The sequence below is a fragment of the Quercus robur genome, chromosome 11, assembly GCF_932294415.1.
Source record: "Quercus robur chromosome 11, dhQueRobu3.1, whole genome shotgun sequence".
Taxonomy (NCBI): domain Eukaryota; kingdom Viridiplantae; phylum Streptophyta; class Magnoliopsida; order Fagales; family Fagaceae; genus Quercus; species Quercus robur.
Window position 1 is genome coordinate 6,364,593 of NC_065544.1, and position 21,253 is coordinate 6,385,845.

Here is a 21,253-nt window from a genome sequence, read left to right on the forward strand (position 1 = left end):
TCCTAGTCCAGCCATATATTTGTGAAGTCTTACTCTTATCTTCCACAGTGTTTGTTGGGGTCTCTTTCGTTGACCTGGAAAATTGGAAATGTCCGAACATGAAGTAAAAATATGGGTATGGGTAAGAAGTTTTTGGACCTGGGAAAAAGGGGCAACCCGACCCCGACCCGTGGATCACCAGGGTTGGTCCTTTCAAAGGGTTTTTTTTTTTTCCTTGTCTTGCCCTACTAATTCAGTGTGATTTGCTATTTCCTTTATTTTCAAAAAAAAAAAAAAAAAACTTTAAAGGTTGAGAGTTTAAGGCATTTGAATTTGGACTTAGGAACAGAACCAGGATTCGAGCTTAAAGGGGGGCCAAAGTATAAACCCAAAAAAGTTTGAGGAATTTTCCAATTTTATCATCTTAATTAACATTACAATCTAATTTTATTTATTTATTTTTTGATATACAATCTAATATTTGTTGGCGCAATTAAAGATCATGTTGCAATAAACTAATACCACTTTCATCAGTGGTGATTTTTTGAAATTGTTTGAGGATTTTCAAATTTATGACTTCAACATTAGATATATTTTGAATTGTAAATTTACGATAATTTGTCCTTAATGAAAAATTAGTGGTCTTAAATTTTCACTCCATTTTAATTATTAATTGACAAATCAAACAAATTAATTTTAATAATTTCCAAATGGTAGTTCTCTAAACCTTTAGACTCCAATCAACGGTCATAGATCATTATTAACATGTATGGTGCTATTCAATATTCTAGCACATTCTACATCATGCTTCCATGCCCCCACAAGACAATAGAATAATGTTAATAATATATCGGTTCTAAATCACACGATCACAACCCACAACTCGCACTTGACCAAAACACGTGTGTCTGGAGATAAACCAACAAATAGCGAAACAGAGAAAATATATTGACAATCACATTCCCAAGGTCTTAACTAAAGTCACACCACACCAGAACATGAGAGAGATAAGAGAAGAGAGATCCATGAGTCCATACCTCAACCAAATCAACTTGTGTGTGAGTGTAAACAGTGGACTAGATTAGAGAGGTGGAGATGCGCCAAGCCAAAGGAGTGGACGAACCAAACCATGCAGCTGGTTAGGATTGGTGTGTGGAAGCATTTAAGAATGAGAGCTAGAGAGTGAGACAGAGGGGGAAAAGTTTTAATGGGTAAAATTGGGGATTTGTGATTTCTGTTTTGTTATTTCAAAATTGTGATTATATTGTGTATATTTTTTGGTTTAGACAGGAATTTTGTTTAATCTTAAGGTTATTTGTGTTATTGGGTTTGTTTAGACTGGATTTATGTTCTATTTTGTTTTTAATTTTGGTTTATCTAGAGGTTATTCTTATTATTCTTGGGACAATTGGGTTTGTTTTGATCAAAGGTTTTTTTTGTTATTCATGGGGCAATCGGGCAAAGTAGATAGATTTTATTTTTGGGTCTATTAGGTCAATCTGAAAATATTTTTGGAGGGGGGGGAAGTAATATTTTGGGGTACATTTTAATATTTTTGAGAATACATAACTGCTAAGCATAATTTTTGAAAAATCGGCGGGGGGGGGGGGGGGGGGGGGCATCACATAGTTCCGTCTCTGTTTGGACTACATAGAATTTTGTAATATATAAACTTGAACTTGAAAGATTTATATATTATTTAACTTTTAAACTAACAACATACCTGCACGAGGCATAGATATCACTTTAAACTGCCATCTAAAAAGATTATATAGAATGTTCAAAATATCTTAAGATGAAACTTTCTAAAAAAATAAGAAGTTAAAATAATAAAATGAAATAATGTCGCTGTAACATAAAAAGGTTTTTATTATATCATTCTAATAAAATTTTAATATGATATTTACGCATATTTTCATGAAACATGCATATTTTATATTGTTCATGTATATTTTGAAATATTAAAATATTCTTATTAAAAAAATTTTAGTTCTCAACTTCGGGTTGTATTGTGAAGTATGTTGACCGCAACCAATCCAAAAGTCATTTAAAAAAAAAAAAAAGCTTAATGGGATTGGACTTTAAGAGGAACAATCTTTTACCAAAGATAATTCTTTTTTTTTTGTTGGGCATGTTTAATCCCTGAATGCAATCATTAAGCCTAAAAGATGGAAGCCATATTCATTTTTGGATGACTTGCTTCTTATGAACAAAATTATCCATCATCAAGTGCTATTTCAGTGGAAATTGTATGGAAAGTGGAAACAGATTTCAGGTCCTTTTTAAATGAAACCACAAGCAGCTTAAAAAGAAAAAGAAAAAGATAGATAGAAAGAAATAAAAAAGGATTTACTTTTCGTAATATATTCAATATTCTTAATGCTTTGGTTTTACTTCTAATGGTACACAGGTAAAGTTGAGCAGTTCCTGAAACGGAGAACCAGGTTCCAAATAATAATTGGCATTGCAAGAGGATTGCAGTACTTACATGAGGATTCACACTTAACGAATTGTTCACAGAGACATCAAAGCTAGCAACATTCTTCTTGATGACAAATTTCAACCAAGGATTGGAGATTTCAGGCTGGCTCGGTTCTTTCCTGAAGACCAAGCTTATCTTAGCACTGCACCTGAATATGCTATTAGGGGAGAATTGTCTGAAAAGGCAGACATCTATAGTTTTGGAGTTCTTGTGCTTGAAATCATTAGTTGCAGGAAAAACACTGACCTTACTTTACAATCGGAAATGCAGTACCTCCCTGAATACATAAGCGTTCGCATTTTCATAATTCATATTTACTCATTGGTTATAGATTTTCTTCACCTAATATAAGACTTGGCTACTGATTCATATATTCTTAACAGGCTTGGAAGCTATATGAGAAGTCAACGGTGCTAGATCTAGCTGATCCAAAAATGCGAGAAGATGGGTTTGAGGAGGAGAATGTTTTGAAAGCAATCCATGTAGCCTTCTTATGTCGGAGATCGTAGCCATGTTGACATGCAAAGTTGAATTGGATAAAACACCAATGAGACCTCCCTTCTTGGACCGAAGGCAAAAGAACAACGAGAAGAACCATTCATGGGATACTATATCCGATGCTTTCCCTTCTCAATTGAATAGTGAGTCCCCATCATTACCTAAAACACCTTACTAAGGGAAATTTCGTGCTTCCATTGTTTAGAGGAGAACAGGAAGAATAATCTAATGCAGTGTTTCAATTCATTTTTGAGAAAAAGGCAACATGCTTTTTCTCACACTTTCTGCTTTTATTTTATAGCTCTTACCCCCTTAATGGTTTTTCAGATATATATACTTGAAGAGGAGTTATAAGGTCGCAAGTCCTTTCAGTAATTGCAGTATTGCACAAATGAGTTTGTGCGGTTGTTATATGTTGACGAAAGGAAGAAGGTGGACTCCATCTTTGCAAAGTTCTCAGTGAACTTTATGATTTGCTATATGTGATGAACGATTGTATTGACAGATTGATTGAAGATGTTTCATATGTTTTTGGAATACGTTTCATCTTCAAGTTTCAACCAAACTGTAACCTGCAGATGATTGTACTTCTCTTTTTATGAAACCTTTCCTACAAGAGTTTTCTTCCTACAAAAAAGTTATATAGCTGTGACCTAATGGCAGTGAAAATGTTGAGAACACCATGTCTCCAAAACTTAAAAAGGTTAGGAAATAGTAAATTTAATTATTAACCATTATTGTGATACATATAAGGCATTAGCAAACAACATTGGCTCGTCTTTTGAGCAACTCAATTAAGGATTATCTTTTCCTCTCTTCTTGTTTCCAATCCTTTTCAGTTTGTCAAAATGTTGACTTTAATGGATAGATCTTGGTAAAACATTCACACACTACTTAATTTGCACTTCTCCTACACAATATTCATAATTTCAAGCCTGATGTCCACGTTTAATAAACAAAGGTTGTCATACCCCTATAATTTCAATGCAATTAAAAGATATTCCTTACAAAGTGATTTCCCCACAACGCACATTCCTCGGAATTAAAAAAAAAGGTATAGAGAAACAAGCCATGTAAAACAGGAGGAAAAAATTGGTTCAACAAGAAACACTTGTGTGATTCAAACCATACATTTTATCTATAATACATGGAAGACATTTCATAGTATGGGCTCTCCTAAATTCCACATATAAAAACACAATGCAAAATCAATACTCTTACCAATTGCACGTTGCTCAGTGATCTCTTAGCAGTACTAATATAAACTTTTTATTAAAAACATTAATTCCTAAGCATAAAATAAAATCATTACTGAAAAAGCTTGAAAGTTTCACATCCTTAGAAGTCTTATGCTCCATTACACGTATTTAAAAAATAGTTGTTCCATCAGAGATTAAAAAATACAGTTACAGTTGATAACTGTAATAAAAACCATGGCTTTCGTCATAGATAAAAATGACGCTGCCCTTTCTATCTATCTTTGAGTTCCTGTTCGAACTGAAGCATTTTTTCACGAACAGACTGCAAAAATAGTTTCAAATCCTCGCTAATCCGTAACTTGTCTTGATGCAGAAGATCCTTCTCTTCACTCAATCTCACTTCCATCTAAAGGGGGAAAAAAAGGTGAACTTATGCTTCTATTGTGGTAAATTGGAATTTTATTGCTAGAAAAATACAAATCAAGGCAACTACGTCAAAATTCCCAATACAAATCAAGGCAGCTATATCATAATTCCCAACTACAAGAAAAATTAGGCAAAAGATAGATGTCACTACAAGTTTTTTTTTTTCTTTTTTTCTTTTTTTGATAGGAATGTCACTACAAGTTGAGTTGTTTGTAGATACATAAAAGTTTATTTCAGCTATATTTGGCTTGTCCAAGACTGGTAAAAGAACGGCATCCTAACAAAGTATATAAGAAACCAATGACAAACTCTTATCAGGTTCTAAGTAGAAGGTGAAGGATGCATACAATACATCAAAAGTAAGTTTCTATCTTCAACTTTAACTTTTTTGATAGTTTAACTTAAGAATCATAAACTTACAATTGCTATTTCAGTTGGGCAGCTTAAGTTATGAAGGGCCAATCCAAGTTAAATTTTTTTTTGGTTTGTTTCTCCCTCAGATGATGTATTTATTAAAAACCTTCCTATAACATAGGAAAAATGCTCACATGATGTGGTAGACTTGAATATCCAATCCACTGGTCTTACGTTCATTTCCCCTTTTGTGCATCCACAGGCACTTCACTTTAAATCTGCCTAATCAGCCCAGTATTTGATACTTGAACAGCAAGAGACAGCATTATATAACATCATCCAATTGAATTTAGGTTCAACTTCCATTAGTATTGTCCTTACAACACATGGCTCTCTTTAGCATTCAAATGGATAAGAAAAACATACCTGTAAGTCATCCAGCTCACCAAACGAGAATTCTGGTATATCTATATGGCCCTTGACTGTCTTCTTCTCCTCTCTAATTGTCCACTCCCCTGATTCCATTTGCATTCCAGTTCAGTGCATACAGATTAAACAGAGAAAGAGGAAGCAATTTGAGTGTGCGGCCACTTACCTTTCACTTTCAATGTTAACTCATATGTGTAGCCAACACGTTTCTTGTTTCGCACAGTCACCAAGAATGCCTGCTCAATTTGGCAACAAACATCAATAATGAATCAAAATGATTATCATATAACCAAAATTTTCAGGGAGACTGGAATGATATCAGTGATCAGGATTTTAGTCATATCTAGCTGCCACTTTCTCTTTTGATTCAAATTCTCTCTGTGAATCAAGTTTTGTGGTCTAAAACAACTAATGGAACTATGACATGATATGTTGCAGTACAGAGGATCATTTTCACATTAGGATATGTAAAAAGCACTTGAATCTCATTGCAAAGGGTCTTAGGAAAAAGATGGTTTGATCGGAACTAACATGAGAGCTGAGAGATTCTCTCTCTAGAATTTCTTTATCTTTCTAGATTTCAAAGCCTTTTTTTTTGATAGGTAAGCAGAAAACTTTTATAAATGATAGAAAAAAGAGAAATACAAGAAGTTCAATCAAAGCCTTTTCTTTTTACAATGGTGATTAAGGGAGTCTTTTTTTTTTTTTTTCAGCGCGTTAGTTACTTTTTATCAAACCTTCTGATTCCTAGTAGCATGGAGAAGAGTCCTAGTTTGAGAATAGTTCTAAACTTTCATTAAGGGAGTTCCATGAGCAATTCCCTCCAGAGGCTGAAAATGTCCTCAATGTGCTGGGCAGATTTGTATGACAGATCAAGAAGAGGAAGACTTTGGTGTCTTGAGATTAAAAAGGGACTTGAGTTTCTCTTTCCCAGGTAAGGCCAGGAATTTTTTGGGTGTGAAAAACTCAAGTCTTGGACAGAAGCCAGGGCCCCATAAGCAAATTAGGCTCAAGGATCTAGAGATTAAAACAAGACAAATGAGTCTTGTGAAAGTTCTAATGAAAATGGTGCTGCATCTACTTCCAACCAAGTTGCAAAACAACCTACCAAGTGTAGTTCATACTGGAGTGGGTGCTAGTTAATGTCCTAGCCACGTTGCTGCAGTAGTTGTTGTATAAATGAAGCCAATAGGTGGAGGACAACTTGGGTGAGTCTCAAGTTGAGCCTGGTAGTCGCAACGACCAGGTTAGTGCCAGTGAAGATGAAGATCAAGAGGGTGGCTGATAGCAACAGTGAGTACCACTGTTCTTGTGGAAGTGAGGACGGTTACTCTATTGGTAGAGATGATGAATATGAAGATGAAGGAGAGGAGTAAGATGAGGAAGTCAAAGGTAAGACTAACTATGAAAGCATGTGCAGCATGAAGGAGACAGTCCTTCACATTGAGGCAATCCATTCTAAGCTTGAAAACTCCTCTGGGCAAGAAGCAGTCTATGAGTATTCTAAAGTTGTGATGCATGGGATCAAGCCCCGAATGAGTTGGAAATTTCCCTCAATCGGTTCCCCAATTTCAAAAGGGAACCAATATCCTTTTTTTTTAAATATATTTTTACATACCCCAATGGGTCTTAAACCCATGACCTCTCCCTCCATCCCATATATGGGTAAGATCCTAATTTCATGGAAAAGATGATGTCCTCTAATTCTTTTGCAGCCCGTTCCTCCGCAAAAGATGCAAAGGTGTCTCAAATGGGCTCAGCCAAGCTGTCTATAAGAGATATGAGGAGTTTGAATCAAAATTTTCAACTTGAGATTTCAGACTTCCCACACTTGGATCCCCAAATGAAGGCCATCACTCTTAGTGGAGTCCAGCTTGGCATCCAACTTAATCTCATTTAATCTGAGAGCTTGTGCACTGAACTTAAGTTGGACCAAAACTAGACGTTGTTTCTACATATTTAAGATGAAGAAGACCTTAAATAGAATCCTAGGTGAAGGGTCTTATAATATTGCTGGAAGGTCCTCAAGAAATCGGAACCAGTAATAAGTTTGAAAGAGTTTCTCTACAATTTGGTAAAATTGTAAAATGTCCCCATTCTGTGTGGAAATAAAGGCAAAGAAGGTAACACCTAAATTTCTAAATTTAGGTGTGGGAAATGGTGAAATTGTGGAAATTGAAACTGAACTTCCATGGAATCCCCCAAGATCTACAAGCTCCAAAGTTTCTGGGCGTACTCTGCATAGATGGAGTCACCTCCACCAGTTAGAGAAGTGAAAGTAAAACAAGAATGGGAAATAAATAATAGTAATAATAATAAAAAGAGGCTGAAAAATAAAGGGTCAGCACAAAGCAATGACATGAAGTTCTAGCAAGAAAGGGGAAGGCAACCAAGGGCACAACTGTCAAAACCGAAGTCCAAAAGCAAGAAGAAGAAGCTCCCACATTTAAGCCAGGTAGTGGCTGCGTCAATGAGTTCAATATCCTTGCCTCATGTCAACAGGAAGAGACTTTGGATCCAAGAGACTATATAGATGTTGATTAAGGTTAATCATCAAGGTAGTCACTAAAGAGAAGAGTCAGGAGACTAAATGAGAGAATTCAAGATCTTCACCTAACCAGGAGCCTGGTTCTTTGGGAAGGCAAAGGAAGCAACCTTCTCAAACTGTCAAGGAGACTGTGCAAGATAAGAAATATAAGCCTCCTTATAGCCATCAATTCTATTGTTGCCAATGCATTGTTATAATTGGTAATTAGTAAGATTTGTCTTACAGTTCCAACCTCTAGGGATATTGAGACATTGTTTCTAGTACTCTTGAGACATGAGAGTTTGCTTTCAAATTGTTGGCTTTCCAATTTGGAAAGCTAGGTTTAGTAAGTGTTGGGGAGTAAGGATCCTTTACGCATGTTTTGAGCCTTATGTATATATCGTTTTTAGGAATACAACTTACTCACTTACCCATAAAAAAGATATGTAGAAAGCACACATGATTGGGAAGATTTCTTGAATTTCAGAATAACTTCCATTGCAATAACTATGCAAAACCTAGTAAAAAATATATCTTTGCTTTTCTAAGATTTCCCCTGTTCAAAACCATTGTTCATATACTAACAAATGAAATGAAGAACTCCACAATGCAGTCCAAATCAGTTGGCCACAGCAAAGTAATAGTTAACTATCAGTATCAAAAATGTATGGTTACTCAAAACATGGAGATCTCTGAGGCCCCATAAATTTCTAGTTAAAGAAATCCATATAATTAGTATAAATAAAGAATGCTTGAGAAACTCACATCGCCTACACATTTTGATACATCTGATATTTCAGCTTTGCCAGCAGGGAACTCCAAGGACCCCACAGATATAAGTAACTCCTGCAAATAGCCAAATCTTAAAAAATTACAAAAACAAAAAAAGACAAGCCGGATAATGTGACCCACATTCATAAGGAGAACAATAAGTCTAGGTGCACAACAAATTTTACAACTTTTTTCACAATTGTTGAGTTGGCAGGTCATGATTGGTGTACAATAAAAGTGATACCAATAGTGGTCTCGTGTGAAAGTATTGTTGCACTAATCACAATCTGCCACATAAAATGTGAACAAAAAATTGTGAAATTTGTTGTGTCAATAGCATTGTTAGCAGACAACATCCAACAGATCTTAAAAAATCAAACACCTCACATGCTCACTCACACTCCATCCCATTAGTACATTATTACAGACGAAGTGCAATTTGAGCTAGAAGAGTTAATTGGGCGAAAAGAATCCTATTACTTTCCACAAATCTAAATTCTAAAAAGAGATTAAAACGTTTGGTTGGCTAATCGTACAACACATTCCCACTTAATGAAATTTAAATGGTGAGAATATGCTAATTGCTAAACAAAGTGGGTTCCACCCAATTCAACTAGTGAAAACTCTTATCATCGAAAGACGGACCCGAGTTTTATTCGAATCCCACTTCCACCAAAAACCAATTATTTTCTGTCTATCATCATTGACCAGACGCTATAGGTTCAAATCTTATTGTATCTATCAAAAAATTGTGAAAATAAAAGAATATAGTAACAGTAACAGCACAAACCTTGATTCTATCAGATGCCCACTTATTAAGATTCTTCTCCTCCCAAGTTCCAGCCTGTAGATTTAAAAAAAAAAAAAAAAAAAAAAAAAAAAACCATTAATTTGAATTGAATCAAAGATCCCATTTTTGACGTTTATAAAAGAAGAAGAAAAAAAAAGGTACCTTATTCCAAAGAGAGCCAAGGGTGGGAGGCTGAGAGTTGGAGTCATTGATAATGTCATCAGGAGTTAACTTGCGAGGTACAGGTAATGGAGCTGCATCTCCCTCCTTAACTTGCCTTACCCAATACGTGTATGATGCTCCTTGTTGCTCTTCTTGCTTTCTCTCAGCCTCCTCTGAAGCCATCTTCTTCTTCTTTGTTCTTCTTGTTGTTGAAAGATCTCAGAGACACAGGAAAAAAAGGAAGGAACCAAAGTCTTCTTCTCTTCAATTTTATCAAATACCCTTTTGTTTATTTTATTGTTTGGTAATGGTTGAACGAAGACTCTTCCTCAGGTTTCCCGAACCTTCCTGGTTCCCAATGTATAGGGCCCAAAACCAAACCACAAACCACACTGCTTTTCCTGTTTCTTTTTTCCTTTTATATATTTATTTATTTTTTCACCTTCTTTTCCTGTTCGGAGTCTGCTTTTAATGTATCACGTGGGTGTGGAACATACGACGCGGATCTCTTCCCTCTCAACTAGGATTGTATTTGTGTTTAAAATTCAATACAAGTGTTAGGTCCACTTGAATGGAAGTTGTTATTTATTCTATATATTTTTTTTATTTAAGAATGATATTAGTTCTAATTTAGTAATTTGGTGAGTTTCAATGATGGTTGAATAAGAAATTTAAGGTTTAATTTTCGCTTATATCAAGAACTGATTGGTGACTTAATTTGATGATAAAGAACTATCATAAAAAACAAACCCCCTATGTTGAAACACTATAAAAATAATAATAATTATTATTATAATTCATAATTTGAATTTACTACTGAAATTACTTTTTAATCTACTTATAACACTCTGCTACTTAAAATTTGTGGTAAAAATATTGTGTATATAACTTCTTCTTTTTTTAATTCAATGATTTAAACGTGTGGCAGCCCAAACTCTTACGTCTACAGAGATTGTTGGGTTGGAGGTAATTTAGTTATGTTGAGAAAGTCAAGTATAAACGCACAAAATTTCATAATTGATGATGTAGCAAGCTGATAACTGATGGGTAAAAAATTGTTATGTAAGTGGTGAGTTTACATTAATATCGGTAAAAGTTTGTAAACTCAAGTATTATAAAAAATAATGTAAATGCTATATTGAGAAAGTTGTAAAAAAAAAATTAAAATTAAAATTGTTGATGTGGTAGATTGTTAGTGATAGCATTGCTTAGTTATGTTAAAAAAAATAAAAATAAAAATAAAACAAATGAATATTAGCAAACCATAAAAAAAAATTACCATGCCTTTTGCTTTATGGTATGTGAATATAATTTTGATTATAATTTTTTTTTTTGAACTTTTAACTCAAGACTAATAATATGCATAAATAATCCACGGCAATTAGAGAAACTAGATAATGTTTAGAGCGATGTGTGGACACTTTGCAATTTCATTTGGAAATAATTTTTATGTTTTCTGTTGTATATAGTATTTATGTTTTCCCAAACTATTGCCGAATGCTTTAGCTTCCTTTTCTTAATTCATATTTATAATTTTTCTTATTCTAGAAGTAGTTCCAAACTATTGATTGGCTTTTGTTTACTAATATTGATATATGAGATTGAAATTGTATAGTTTTTAGACATTCCTAGAAGACCATATCATATTATAAATTTAATATTAAAAATAATATGTAGAAAAACTAGTACTAAATCGCAGTTACAGTATGCAAAATAAGGTATAATGAAAATACTTAGTTTCCAAATTGATGGTATGCCCTTTTCTTTAATTAGCTTTGTTAGAGTATCCGTGCTATTATCCTCAATGTTCATATTCAAAATATTTTTAGTATTTAAAATTTTTGTGAAGCAAGCTCCCAAGCATTCAAAAATAGTATAAGGAAATTCAAGAAAAAAAAATGGTATAAGGAAAATTGCAAAAAAAAAAAAAAAACTAAAAGATTTCGTATGATTTCTTAAATTCATATAAAATAACTTCATGTTAACTATTAACAAATTTTCTCAAATCTATTAAATTATAAACCTCATTCATAATTTTAAATACAATTCTAATAGTTCACACTAATAAGGGAAAAATTATTTCATTTATACTCGTGCAATACAATACATTAGTATCAAGGTAAAAAAAAAAAAAAAAAAAAAAAAACCTAACATAGAGAATAAGTATAAAAAATGAAAAAAAAAAAAAGAAGTGAAATAAGGGTTGAAAGTTGACAGAATAGTATACAATGACACATATATCTATCAAATCAAAAGTCTCAAAACCCATAAAAGGTTCTTCATGGCTTCAACCTGTTAGCAAAAATCCAGTCACACATCATCATAAACCCAACACAAAAGCTCCAACTCCAAAAATCTCAAACAACCAAAGGCCCATACCCAATCATGACTCTCAGAAAACCCACAATGACCTCTGACCTCCACATCAAAACCACGAGTGGTTTACATCCTTTCTAGTTTGGAGAATCTCATATGTGCATTTGAGTAAGGATGATGTAAAAGACTATGGGCAGGGGTATATAAAGGAGTAGAAGTGCAAGAGATGAAAACCTAAAGAGAAAAAAATAGTCTTGAAACGATGTACCTAAGAAAATAAAGAGTCATTATCTTTTAATTGGTGTTTATTTAGTAAACAAAGAGTACTTATCTTTGTGAGAGATGGATGAATAGTCTGGAAACGATGAACCAAAGAAAACAAAAAGTCCATATCTTTTATTGCAAGAGAATCCTCAAGGAGAGCGCCACTTGGCAAAACCTCATGCTCTCTCATTTGTTGGTAGCATATTACTGCTACTAGATAATGTATATTATAGGTTTTTTTACTGCTACTTTGTGTGGTATGAGCCATAGTGATAAAAATAAAAATTGATTAAGATCTCAAAGTGTAAAAGCTCTTTAAAAAAAAAAAAAAAAAAGGATACAGAGGCCCAACTAAAGGCAATTAAATTTTGATAAATGGATGTGTTTTTAACCAATTTATCTTTGTTTAATCACATTCTCTTCATGTTAATACTTACAAACGATTTCCTTAATTTCATTGAGTTAATGAATCGGGTGTTTGAGATTGGAGTCTCCATATTTGGTTGCTTAAATTTATGTAATTTTAGGAGATAAAATTATTTTATGCTTTAAATTCTTATTTATAGATTTCAAAATGGTTTAATTTGTATAAAAAATAAAGTCTACTTTTAATAGTAAATATTAAAATATGTTATACTCTTATAGTGTTATACAATTTTTTTTTTAATAAATATGAATTAAGAAAATCATGTTTCGAAGTATTTAACAATATTATGGGCAAAGATAAATATTATACAACAAAATAAATATTATATGTAGGTCTTAAAATACATAAAATGATGTCAAATGAAATTGTAAAGTATCCGCGTATCGCGCGGGACATTATCTAGTTACTTATTTTTTTAGAGAGAGTTTCAACCTATAGCGTCCGCTCTTGATAATAGTTATTTATCATCAGACCAAGACACCAATTAGTTTTTGGTGTAACCGGGCATTGAACCCTAGATCTCTTATACAACTATCAGAGACTTTACCAACTAGATAAAATTATTAATGAAAAGTTGCATTATATGTATAAAAGAAAATTGTTCATGCAAAGAAATTTCAATAGTGCTCACCAACCAGACAAGATTTTGCTCTCTTCGCTAAATCTTATTGTCATTTGTTGTCTATAGTCTAGCATATTGAATTTTGTTTCTAGACGGCTAGTGTTATTAATTAAATCTAAAGGAAATCAGAATGGTCAGAATGATTACTAAACCTATAATATAACGGCTTTTACAAATATTACGCGTGTGTTTGGGTTAGAATGAAAAATTAAAATTATTTCACTATTCAACTTATTTTTACTACTATTCATGTGCTCCACTACACTTTTTGGCACTATTTATGAGCCTTACTATATTATTTCAACTAACTTTTACCTTTATCTACAATACTTTCGGCAATAATTTTTTAGTTTTAGCAAAATAAGCGGTATCCAAACACACCCTTATAAAGTATGAACTTTCTTGATTCCCATAGTGACTTCAAAATTTGCAGGAAGGTTCCTTCATCATCTAGATAGAGCAAAGCTTTGGTTTAGTACATTGGATTGGACACTACGTGGATACATTGACCAATTTTAGACAAGTATCTGAATTGTGTGAGATTTAGCACACTTGACCTAAACCAAACTCTTATAAAGTATATCATTGAGTTATATGAAGTATTCAAAGTTAAAACAACAATATTTTATAATAAGATATATAATGACTCTCAAAAAAAAAAAAAAAAGATATATAATATATCACTTTTAACTATAGGAATACAAACATGGCCCATGATTTTGTATAATACCATAGTCTTAAATGCATATTCAATTATTTCTCCAAAAAAAAAAAAAAAAAAAAGGCACATTCCATTGATTACGTACAATTCCAAAATCACGGAGATATTTGCAAAAGCAAAAAGGTGAATGTCTAGAAATAGAATACTGGTGTGGTGTTTGGCCACCAATACTTCAACTCTCAAGTCGGATTCTCCTTTTTTTTCCTTTTCTTTTTTCTTTTTTGCGGGATAAATAACGAAACTTCTATTGAAGTCACAAAACAAACCCATGTGCACTAGGGATGTACTATGAGATACAATCAAGATCTCATATTACAATGGTCAAATCAAATCAGGAAGAGAAAGACATGAAAAAGTCTGTAAGGCAAAACTCCAATCTTGCAAAGTATGAAAAAAAAAAAGAAAAAGAAAAAGGTTAATCTAACCGTTCATGTCCCTCAAAATATGACTAGTTCACGATTTCGGTTATTTTTTGAGCTGTGCACAATTATGTAAAACAATTTGTATTTGAATTTTCTCTCTTTTCCTACACGACTACCACTAACTCAAATCTCTATCTTCTCCCACTTTCCCCCTTTTCATTTTTTCCCAGATTAAAAACCCCAATTTACACTATATATATATATATGGAAAGGTTAAAGGATGTTTTAAGAACATTGATTTAAGAAATATTTTTAGAAATTTTTTATGGAAAAATAAAAAAAGTAACTGATTTTTTTTTTTCACAAATTTTTATATTATCTATAAAAGTTGTATAAAAAATTTTCTAAAATGATTTATTAACAAATGTCCTAAAAGCAAACAATATAAGTAATAAAATAAGAGAACAATATGGAAATAAAGTGATAAACTAATGGATAACATTTTCAAATGGAAAAACTACTCTGAAATAATGTAAATGGAGTCAATACTATGCCGAAAGCTGTTTCGGTTTGATTAGTAAGACAAAATATTTTGATACCGGTTGATACCGAGGTGTACTGTTTCATGTTTACCGCTAATTTTATATATATATATATATATATATATGTATATAGATAAATTTATTTATATATTCATTAGTCAAAATTTATATCATTTATTAAAAACATTTAAAATTATATATTTTTTTTGAGAAGAAGTTCATATCTCATTTAATATGCTAATTTCTAACTAAAATGTCAATGTATTGATAATAGTAGACCATTGATGTTCATGTACTCAAATGATACTCTAATAATAATAAATTAAAAAAAAAAGAAAAAAAAAAGGAGCAAACCTGAGGCTTGTTCTGTGTATTTATAATGCCATAGTGGTATTCTAAATAATAATAATAACAATAAAGAAGAAGAAGAATAGTTTTGTTGAGCGGTGCTTTTGTTTTCTCATTTTTAGCGTCCATCTCTACTGCCACACTCACCATCATCAATATGATGCTGTTGCCATAGTGGCATTCAATAACATGGCAGTGGCAATATCAAGAGACTATAATTACTATTTGTGCTTAAAGTGAAGGGAACAAAAATCAAAAAGTTGTATTCATAAATATCAACCGGACAACATTAACTTCGGCTTGAGAGATTAGTTGAGTACATAAATTATTTGTAGGTAAAATGAGAGCAGTTGTGTTACAGCCAAGGAATTATAACAAAGAAGACTTTGCAAGTTGTGCAGACTGGGAAGAGGAGAGCTGAGATTGAAAAGAAAGTAATTCAGAATTCAAGATGCTTTGCAAAAACATGAAAGGGATGAAGTAGATGTAGTAGGTTTCAATGAAATAATGCCCGAAATATATAGACAATCTTTGTACAAAACAAAGCTACCAAACTGACAATACTGTGAAGAAGAAACCTTAATGAGCGGCAGATTTTGATTGTGAACGGCTTATTCGAAATTTTGTTAAAAGTGGATTAAAATATATTTGTAATTTAAAAGAAGTTAAAAAAAAAAAAAAGAAGTTGTCATACTAATAGTGTATAAAAATATTGGTAAGTAAAAAAGTAACGCAAGTTTAATTAGGTTTAACAGCATAAACATGTGGAGGAAGATCTTCTATCCACACCATAAAATCATTAATATGATGTGGATAGAAGATCTTCCAATTGATGATATGTAAGAAAATAACATCGCTAAAGGTATCTGTAAAGAACTTTACAAAAGTGAGCAAATGTTTAGAAGGCAAAAGATTCATCCTCACTTCTCAAGACTTTGATGAATTCCATAGATTTGTTGAGGCAATTGGCATCAATGTTTAATTGAAAATGCCAGAGCTACAAACAATTATTTATTTATTTATTTACAAATAGTTGATATTGTGAGTGATTATTAGTAAGTAAAAAAAAAATGGTATAAGTAACGAGCTTAAATGAGAATCAATAAAAATTTGTCATATCAACTTTGTGTAAAAATTTTGTAAAAAATTTTGCATTTATAGCATTACTCATGCTTAATATATGTTAATCATTTAACTTATTTAGAAAAATGCTAGTGGTTGGCCATAAAAACCAATAAAAATTTTGGTCAAAGCAATAACTTATAAAAAACATTTGTGAGGTTCAGCCCAAAATTTTCATTTATTTTACTTGCTCTTTCTCTTCTATAAATAGATCACATTGTCACTTTAGAAATGCACCAGTACTCACCCTTTTTCCTCAACTTCCTCTTTTCTCTCTTTCATTTTTTTTTCTTCTCTCCTTTCTTGTTCCCTTCCCCAACCCTCACCTTGTCCTCTAGTGAGGTCCTCAGCCAAAGGATTATTCTTTGTGCTCCACGGCCTATCCTTCATGGCTAGGCCTCTCTCCCCAGTCCATGCTTGGAATAGTCGAGGAGTATATAGAAAACGATGTCCTTGCCTTTGTGGTATTGGTGTTGCTGCTTTCATTCAGAAACTAAAGAGGTTTTTTTTTTTTAACACCTTAAAATTTTTTTTTCAAAGCTAGTTTTTGTTATTTCTTACCCATTTTTGTTATTTTTGAGATTGGCCAGATTTTGGCCAATCACAATCACATCGATTTTAAATTCCCTCTCAACTTCCCTCACCATATTGTCTAGCTTCTTGACAACAACATATTTGTTATGACTTGATACTAATACCCCTTTATTGTGGAAAAAAAAAATTACCCAATACTTTTTTTTTATAGGATTTACCCGGTACTTGAATTCTTAAAAGTAAAGTACCATACAAAAAAAAAAAGAAAAAAAAAGATATAGATAAATCACTCCATAGTCAATCCACACTCTAAATAATAATTGTTATCTTAAATATTTATAATCCACTTAATAATATAAAATTTATAAAAGAAAAAAAAGTGAAAATTTTTTTTATCCAATACTTGATTTCTTGAAAGTAAAGTACCAAACAAAATGAAAAAAAAAAAAAAAAAAGAGAAAAAGATAAAGATAAATCACTCCACAATCCACACTTTAAATACTAATTACTATCTTAAATATTTATAATCCACTTAATAATATACAATTTACAAAAGAAAAAAAAAAGTGAAAACAAATTACCTAGTACTTGATTTCTTGAAAATAAAGTACTATACAAAAAGAAAAAGAAAAAGAAAAGATAAAAATAAATCACTCCACAGTCCAAACTCTAAATACTACTAACTATCTTAAATATTTATTATACACTTAATAATATAAAATTTACAAAAAAAAAAAAATATCCAGTACTTTATTTCTTGAAAGTAAAGTACTATACCAAAAAAAAAAAAAAAAAGATATTAAAGTACTATACAAAAAGATAAAGATAAATCACTCTACAGTCCACATTCTAAATATTATTACTATCTTAAATATTTATAATCCACTTAATAATATAAAATTTATAAAAGAAAAAAAAAATTACAAAGTACTTGATTTCTTGAAAATAAAGTACCATACAAAAAGATAAAAAAGAAAAAGAAAAAAAAGATAAAGATAAATCACTCCACAGTCCAAACTCTAAATACTAATAACTAGCTTAAATATTTATTATCCACTTAATAAAATAAAATTTATAAAAGAAAAAAAAATTACCCATTACTTTATTTCTTGAAAATAAAGTACTATACAGAAAGAAAAAGAAAAAAAAAAGAAAAAAATAAATCACTCTACAGTCTACACACTAAATACTAATTATTATATTAAATATTTATAATTCACTTAATAGTATAAAATTTACAAAAAAAAAAGTGAAAAAAAAAATTTACTTTATACTTGATTTCTTGAAAGTAAAGTACTATACAAAAAGAAAAAGAAAAGATAAAGACAAATCACTTTACGGTCCACGGTCCACACTCCAAATACTAATTACTATGTTAAATATTTATAATCCACTTAATAATATAAAATTTACAAAAGAAAAAAAAAGTTTACCGAGTATTTGATTTCTTGAAAATAAAGTACCATACAAAAAGAAAAAAAAATGATAAATCACTCCACGGTCCACACTCTAAATACTAATTACTATCTTAAATATTTATAATCTACTTAATAATATAAAATTTACAAAAGAAAAAAAAGTAAAAAAAAAAAAAAATTACCCAGTACTTTATTTCTTGAAAGTAAAGTATCATACAAAAAGAAAAAGAAAACAAAAAGATAAAAATAAATCACTTCATGGTCCACACTCTAAAAACTAATTATTATCTTAAATATTTATAATCCACTTAATAATAAGGAATTTACAAAAGAAAAAAAAATTAAAAAAAAAATAATTTACCTAGTACTTGATTTCTTGAAAGTAAAATACTATACAAAAAGAAAAAGAAAAAGAAAAGATAAAGATAAATCACTCCACAGTCCACCCTCTAAATACTAATTACTATCTTAAATATTTATAATTCACTTAATAATATAAAATTTACAAAAAAAAAAAAAAAAAGTGAAAAAAAAAATTTACCTAATACTTGATTTCTTGAAAATAAAGTACCATACAAAAAGAAAAAGAAAAGATAAAAATAAATCATTCCACAGTTCACACTCTAAATGCTAATAACTATCTTAAATATTTATAATATAATACATTTAATTTTTCATAGAATTTTAATTAATACACAATATAAACTAGAAAAACATGAACCTAAGGGTGGTAATTTGTGTTGATGGGACATGTTCAACTATGTGGATCAACACAAACATGTTCATTTGATAATTATGTCAAAAGACTTGAAACCCCTCAATCTTAACACTACTTGTTTATTAAATGACTTAACACGACACGACTAACACACTTAATAAGTAGGTCATATTCTATTGCCACCAACACAACTCATTTTAACCTAAATTACACATATGTTGAAATTTATCGACATGAACGCCATCCATTTCAAATAAAGGTGGCTATGGATCATCAGCCAAACCCATTAACTCGTGTAACCCACCCAGTATAAGCCATTACTCATCCAATTAAAGGGTAAAAATCCATATATTAACCATTTCAAATGGGTATTAAATGGGTAATCTTTGATACTCATATTTTTTCCCCCTCCAATTCTAAACCCTACCTCCAAAATCAATTAAAAAATAAATAAATAAATTACTCCTAACACATCTAAATTGATTGAAATACCTCAAAAATTACCAAAACGAGTAAAATACCTCCAAAATGATAAAAATAGCCCTAAAATCACTTAAATGATAAAAAATACTATTGAAAATTTGAAACATCCAAAATGACCCAACTAACACCCAAAACAACCAAAATGATAAAAATATCCCCAAAATCACTTAAATGATAAAAAATACTATTGAAAATTTGAAACATCCAAAATGACCCAACTAACACCCAAAACAACCAAAATGATAAAAATATCCCCAAAACCTCCAAATCACAAAAATACTCCCAAAAACCACCAAAATATCCATGAACCTTTTAAAATGACCAAAATACATTGTTAAACCTCCAAAATGACCAAAATACAAGCTTCAAAAGAATCAAAATTTTCTTGAAACTTTCAGTTATTGTTGTGTAAAATTCCTTGCACATTTGGTTATTGAATTGCTTACCGTTATCTATAACTAATACTCGGATGATGTTGAATCTATAGACTATTGGTTTCCACACAAAATTTTTGATGTTTGTTTCAGTTATTGTTATCAATGCTTCTACCTTAATCCATTTGATGAAGTAATCTATAGCCACCACTATGAATTTGGCTTGTCTTTTACCATGAGGCAATACACCTACAATGTCTATTCCTCACTAAGCAATGGGCCACGGACTTGTTAGCATCATATCCTCTGATGGGCGCGCCTCGGGATGTTAGAGAACCTTTGACATATATCGTATCTCCTAACCAAGTCGTGTGCATCCTTCTACTATTCTACATGCTTAGTAAGAAGTATTGAGATCTCAAGGTTATATAGGCTAAAAACTTACTGCTTGGGTGATTCCTGCATACCCTCTCATAAATTTCTTTTAACACAGTCTACCTTATAAGATGAGAGGCATCAAATTAAAGGAGAAAAAGAGTGAAGATCCTTATGTTCAAGACCTCGTCTATCAAAGTGTACCTACTTGCTTTGAACCTAACCTTTTTGGCTTCACCTTTTTTCCATAGGGAGCTTCCTAGACTGCCAATATCAATTATGGGCGCTACTTATTTTTCCTTTACAATTGCAAGGTTCACCCCTTTCCTCTCTCCCAAATTCATGATACTTGGTTCTTCTAGGAATTCAAGTGGGGAGATATGCTAAGGTTGGGCAGTTGGGCTCTAGTACACCGAGGCTAGTTAAGTCAACTTAGGGCACGTTTGGTAGACTGTAATGGGCACTGTAATATAATAGTTATTCCTATGATTTAGCTATTCAATAGTTTGGTTATGTTTTTATTACAGGGAATATTCATTCCTTATGAATAGCTATTCTTTAAAATGAGGAATAACTATTCCTCTCTAAAAAAGGTTGTAATAGCTATTCCTTAGTAGATATAATAATTTCTAACATTAATATATTTCCAAATAAATAAACTTTCCATATCCACCTAATAATTATAGAAATAAAAAATCATCAAAAAATAGCTCATCTCTCTAAAATTTAAAATATATTATTTTCTAGGAAATATATTTGTATGAATGAGATATTTCCTAAAATAGATCATAAGTTTTATTCTAATATTACAACTCACAATCAAACTAATGAATATGTTTAGTTATTTCATTACAACACCTTTTATTCTTGGTAATAAAGATTACCATTCCTGTTGTAATCCACATTCAGTGTACCAAACGTACCCTTATCTATACTTTTATTCTACTCTCTCGAGACTTGTTTGATCTCGAACTTCTTAGACTGATCATGTAAATCCAAAACCTCAGCCA

At 31.3% G+C, this 21,253-nt stretch overlaps 1 protein-coding gene across 3 annotated transcripts; it reads right to left on the bottom strand.

The window, feature by feature from the left end:
* Positions 1–4,205: 4,205 nt before the first annotated feature.
* On the bottom strand, positions 4,206–9,999 carry LOC126705832 (uncharacterized). Of its 3 annotated transcripts, none has more exons than XR_007648438.1 (7): positions 9,618–9,999; positions 9,456–9,509; positions 8,660–8,740; positions 5,534–5,603; positions 5,365–5,453; positions 5,133–5,220; positions 4,409–4,564 (listed from the first exon to the last, which is right to left on the bottom strand). XR_007648438.1 is itself a non-coding variant. In XM_050405049.1 (6 exons), the coding sequence occupies exons 1-6, from the start codon at positions 9,798–9,800 to the stop codon at positions 4,430–4,432; spliced, it is 612 nt and encodes a 203-aa protein (XP_050261006.1). In that variant the 5' UTR covers positions 9,801–9,996; the 3' UTR covers positions 4,206–4,429. The 3 variants fall into 3 exon arrangements, 1 of the variants encoding a protein (XP_050261006.1); XR_007648437.1 differs by having other exon boundaries at positions 5,133–5,242; XM_050405049.1 differs by lacking the exon at positions 5,133–5,220 and having other exon boundaries at positions 4,206–4,564; positions 9,618–9,996.
* Between the last annotated feature and the right edge of the window lie 11,254 nt (positions 10,000–21,253).

Coding starts and splice junctions, on each gene's coding strand:
- LOC126705832 (XM_050405049.1), bottom strand. CDS start 9,800: ATGGCTTCAGAGGAGGCTGAGAGAAAGCAAGAAGAGCAACAAGGAGCA. Junction 5,604..8,659: donor TATCAAAATGTGTAGGCGAT/GTGAGTTTCTCA, acceptor CAAATTGAGCAG/GCATTCTTGGTGACTGTGCG. Junction 5,454..5,533: donor GTTAACATTGAAAGTGAAAG/GTAAGTGGCCGC, acceptor AAATGGAATCAG/GGGAGTGGACAATTAGAGAG.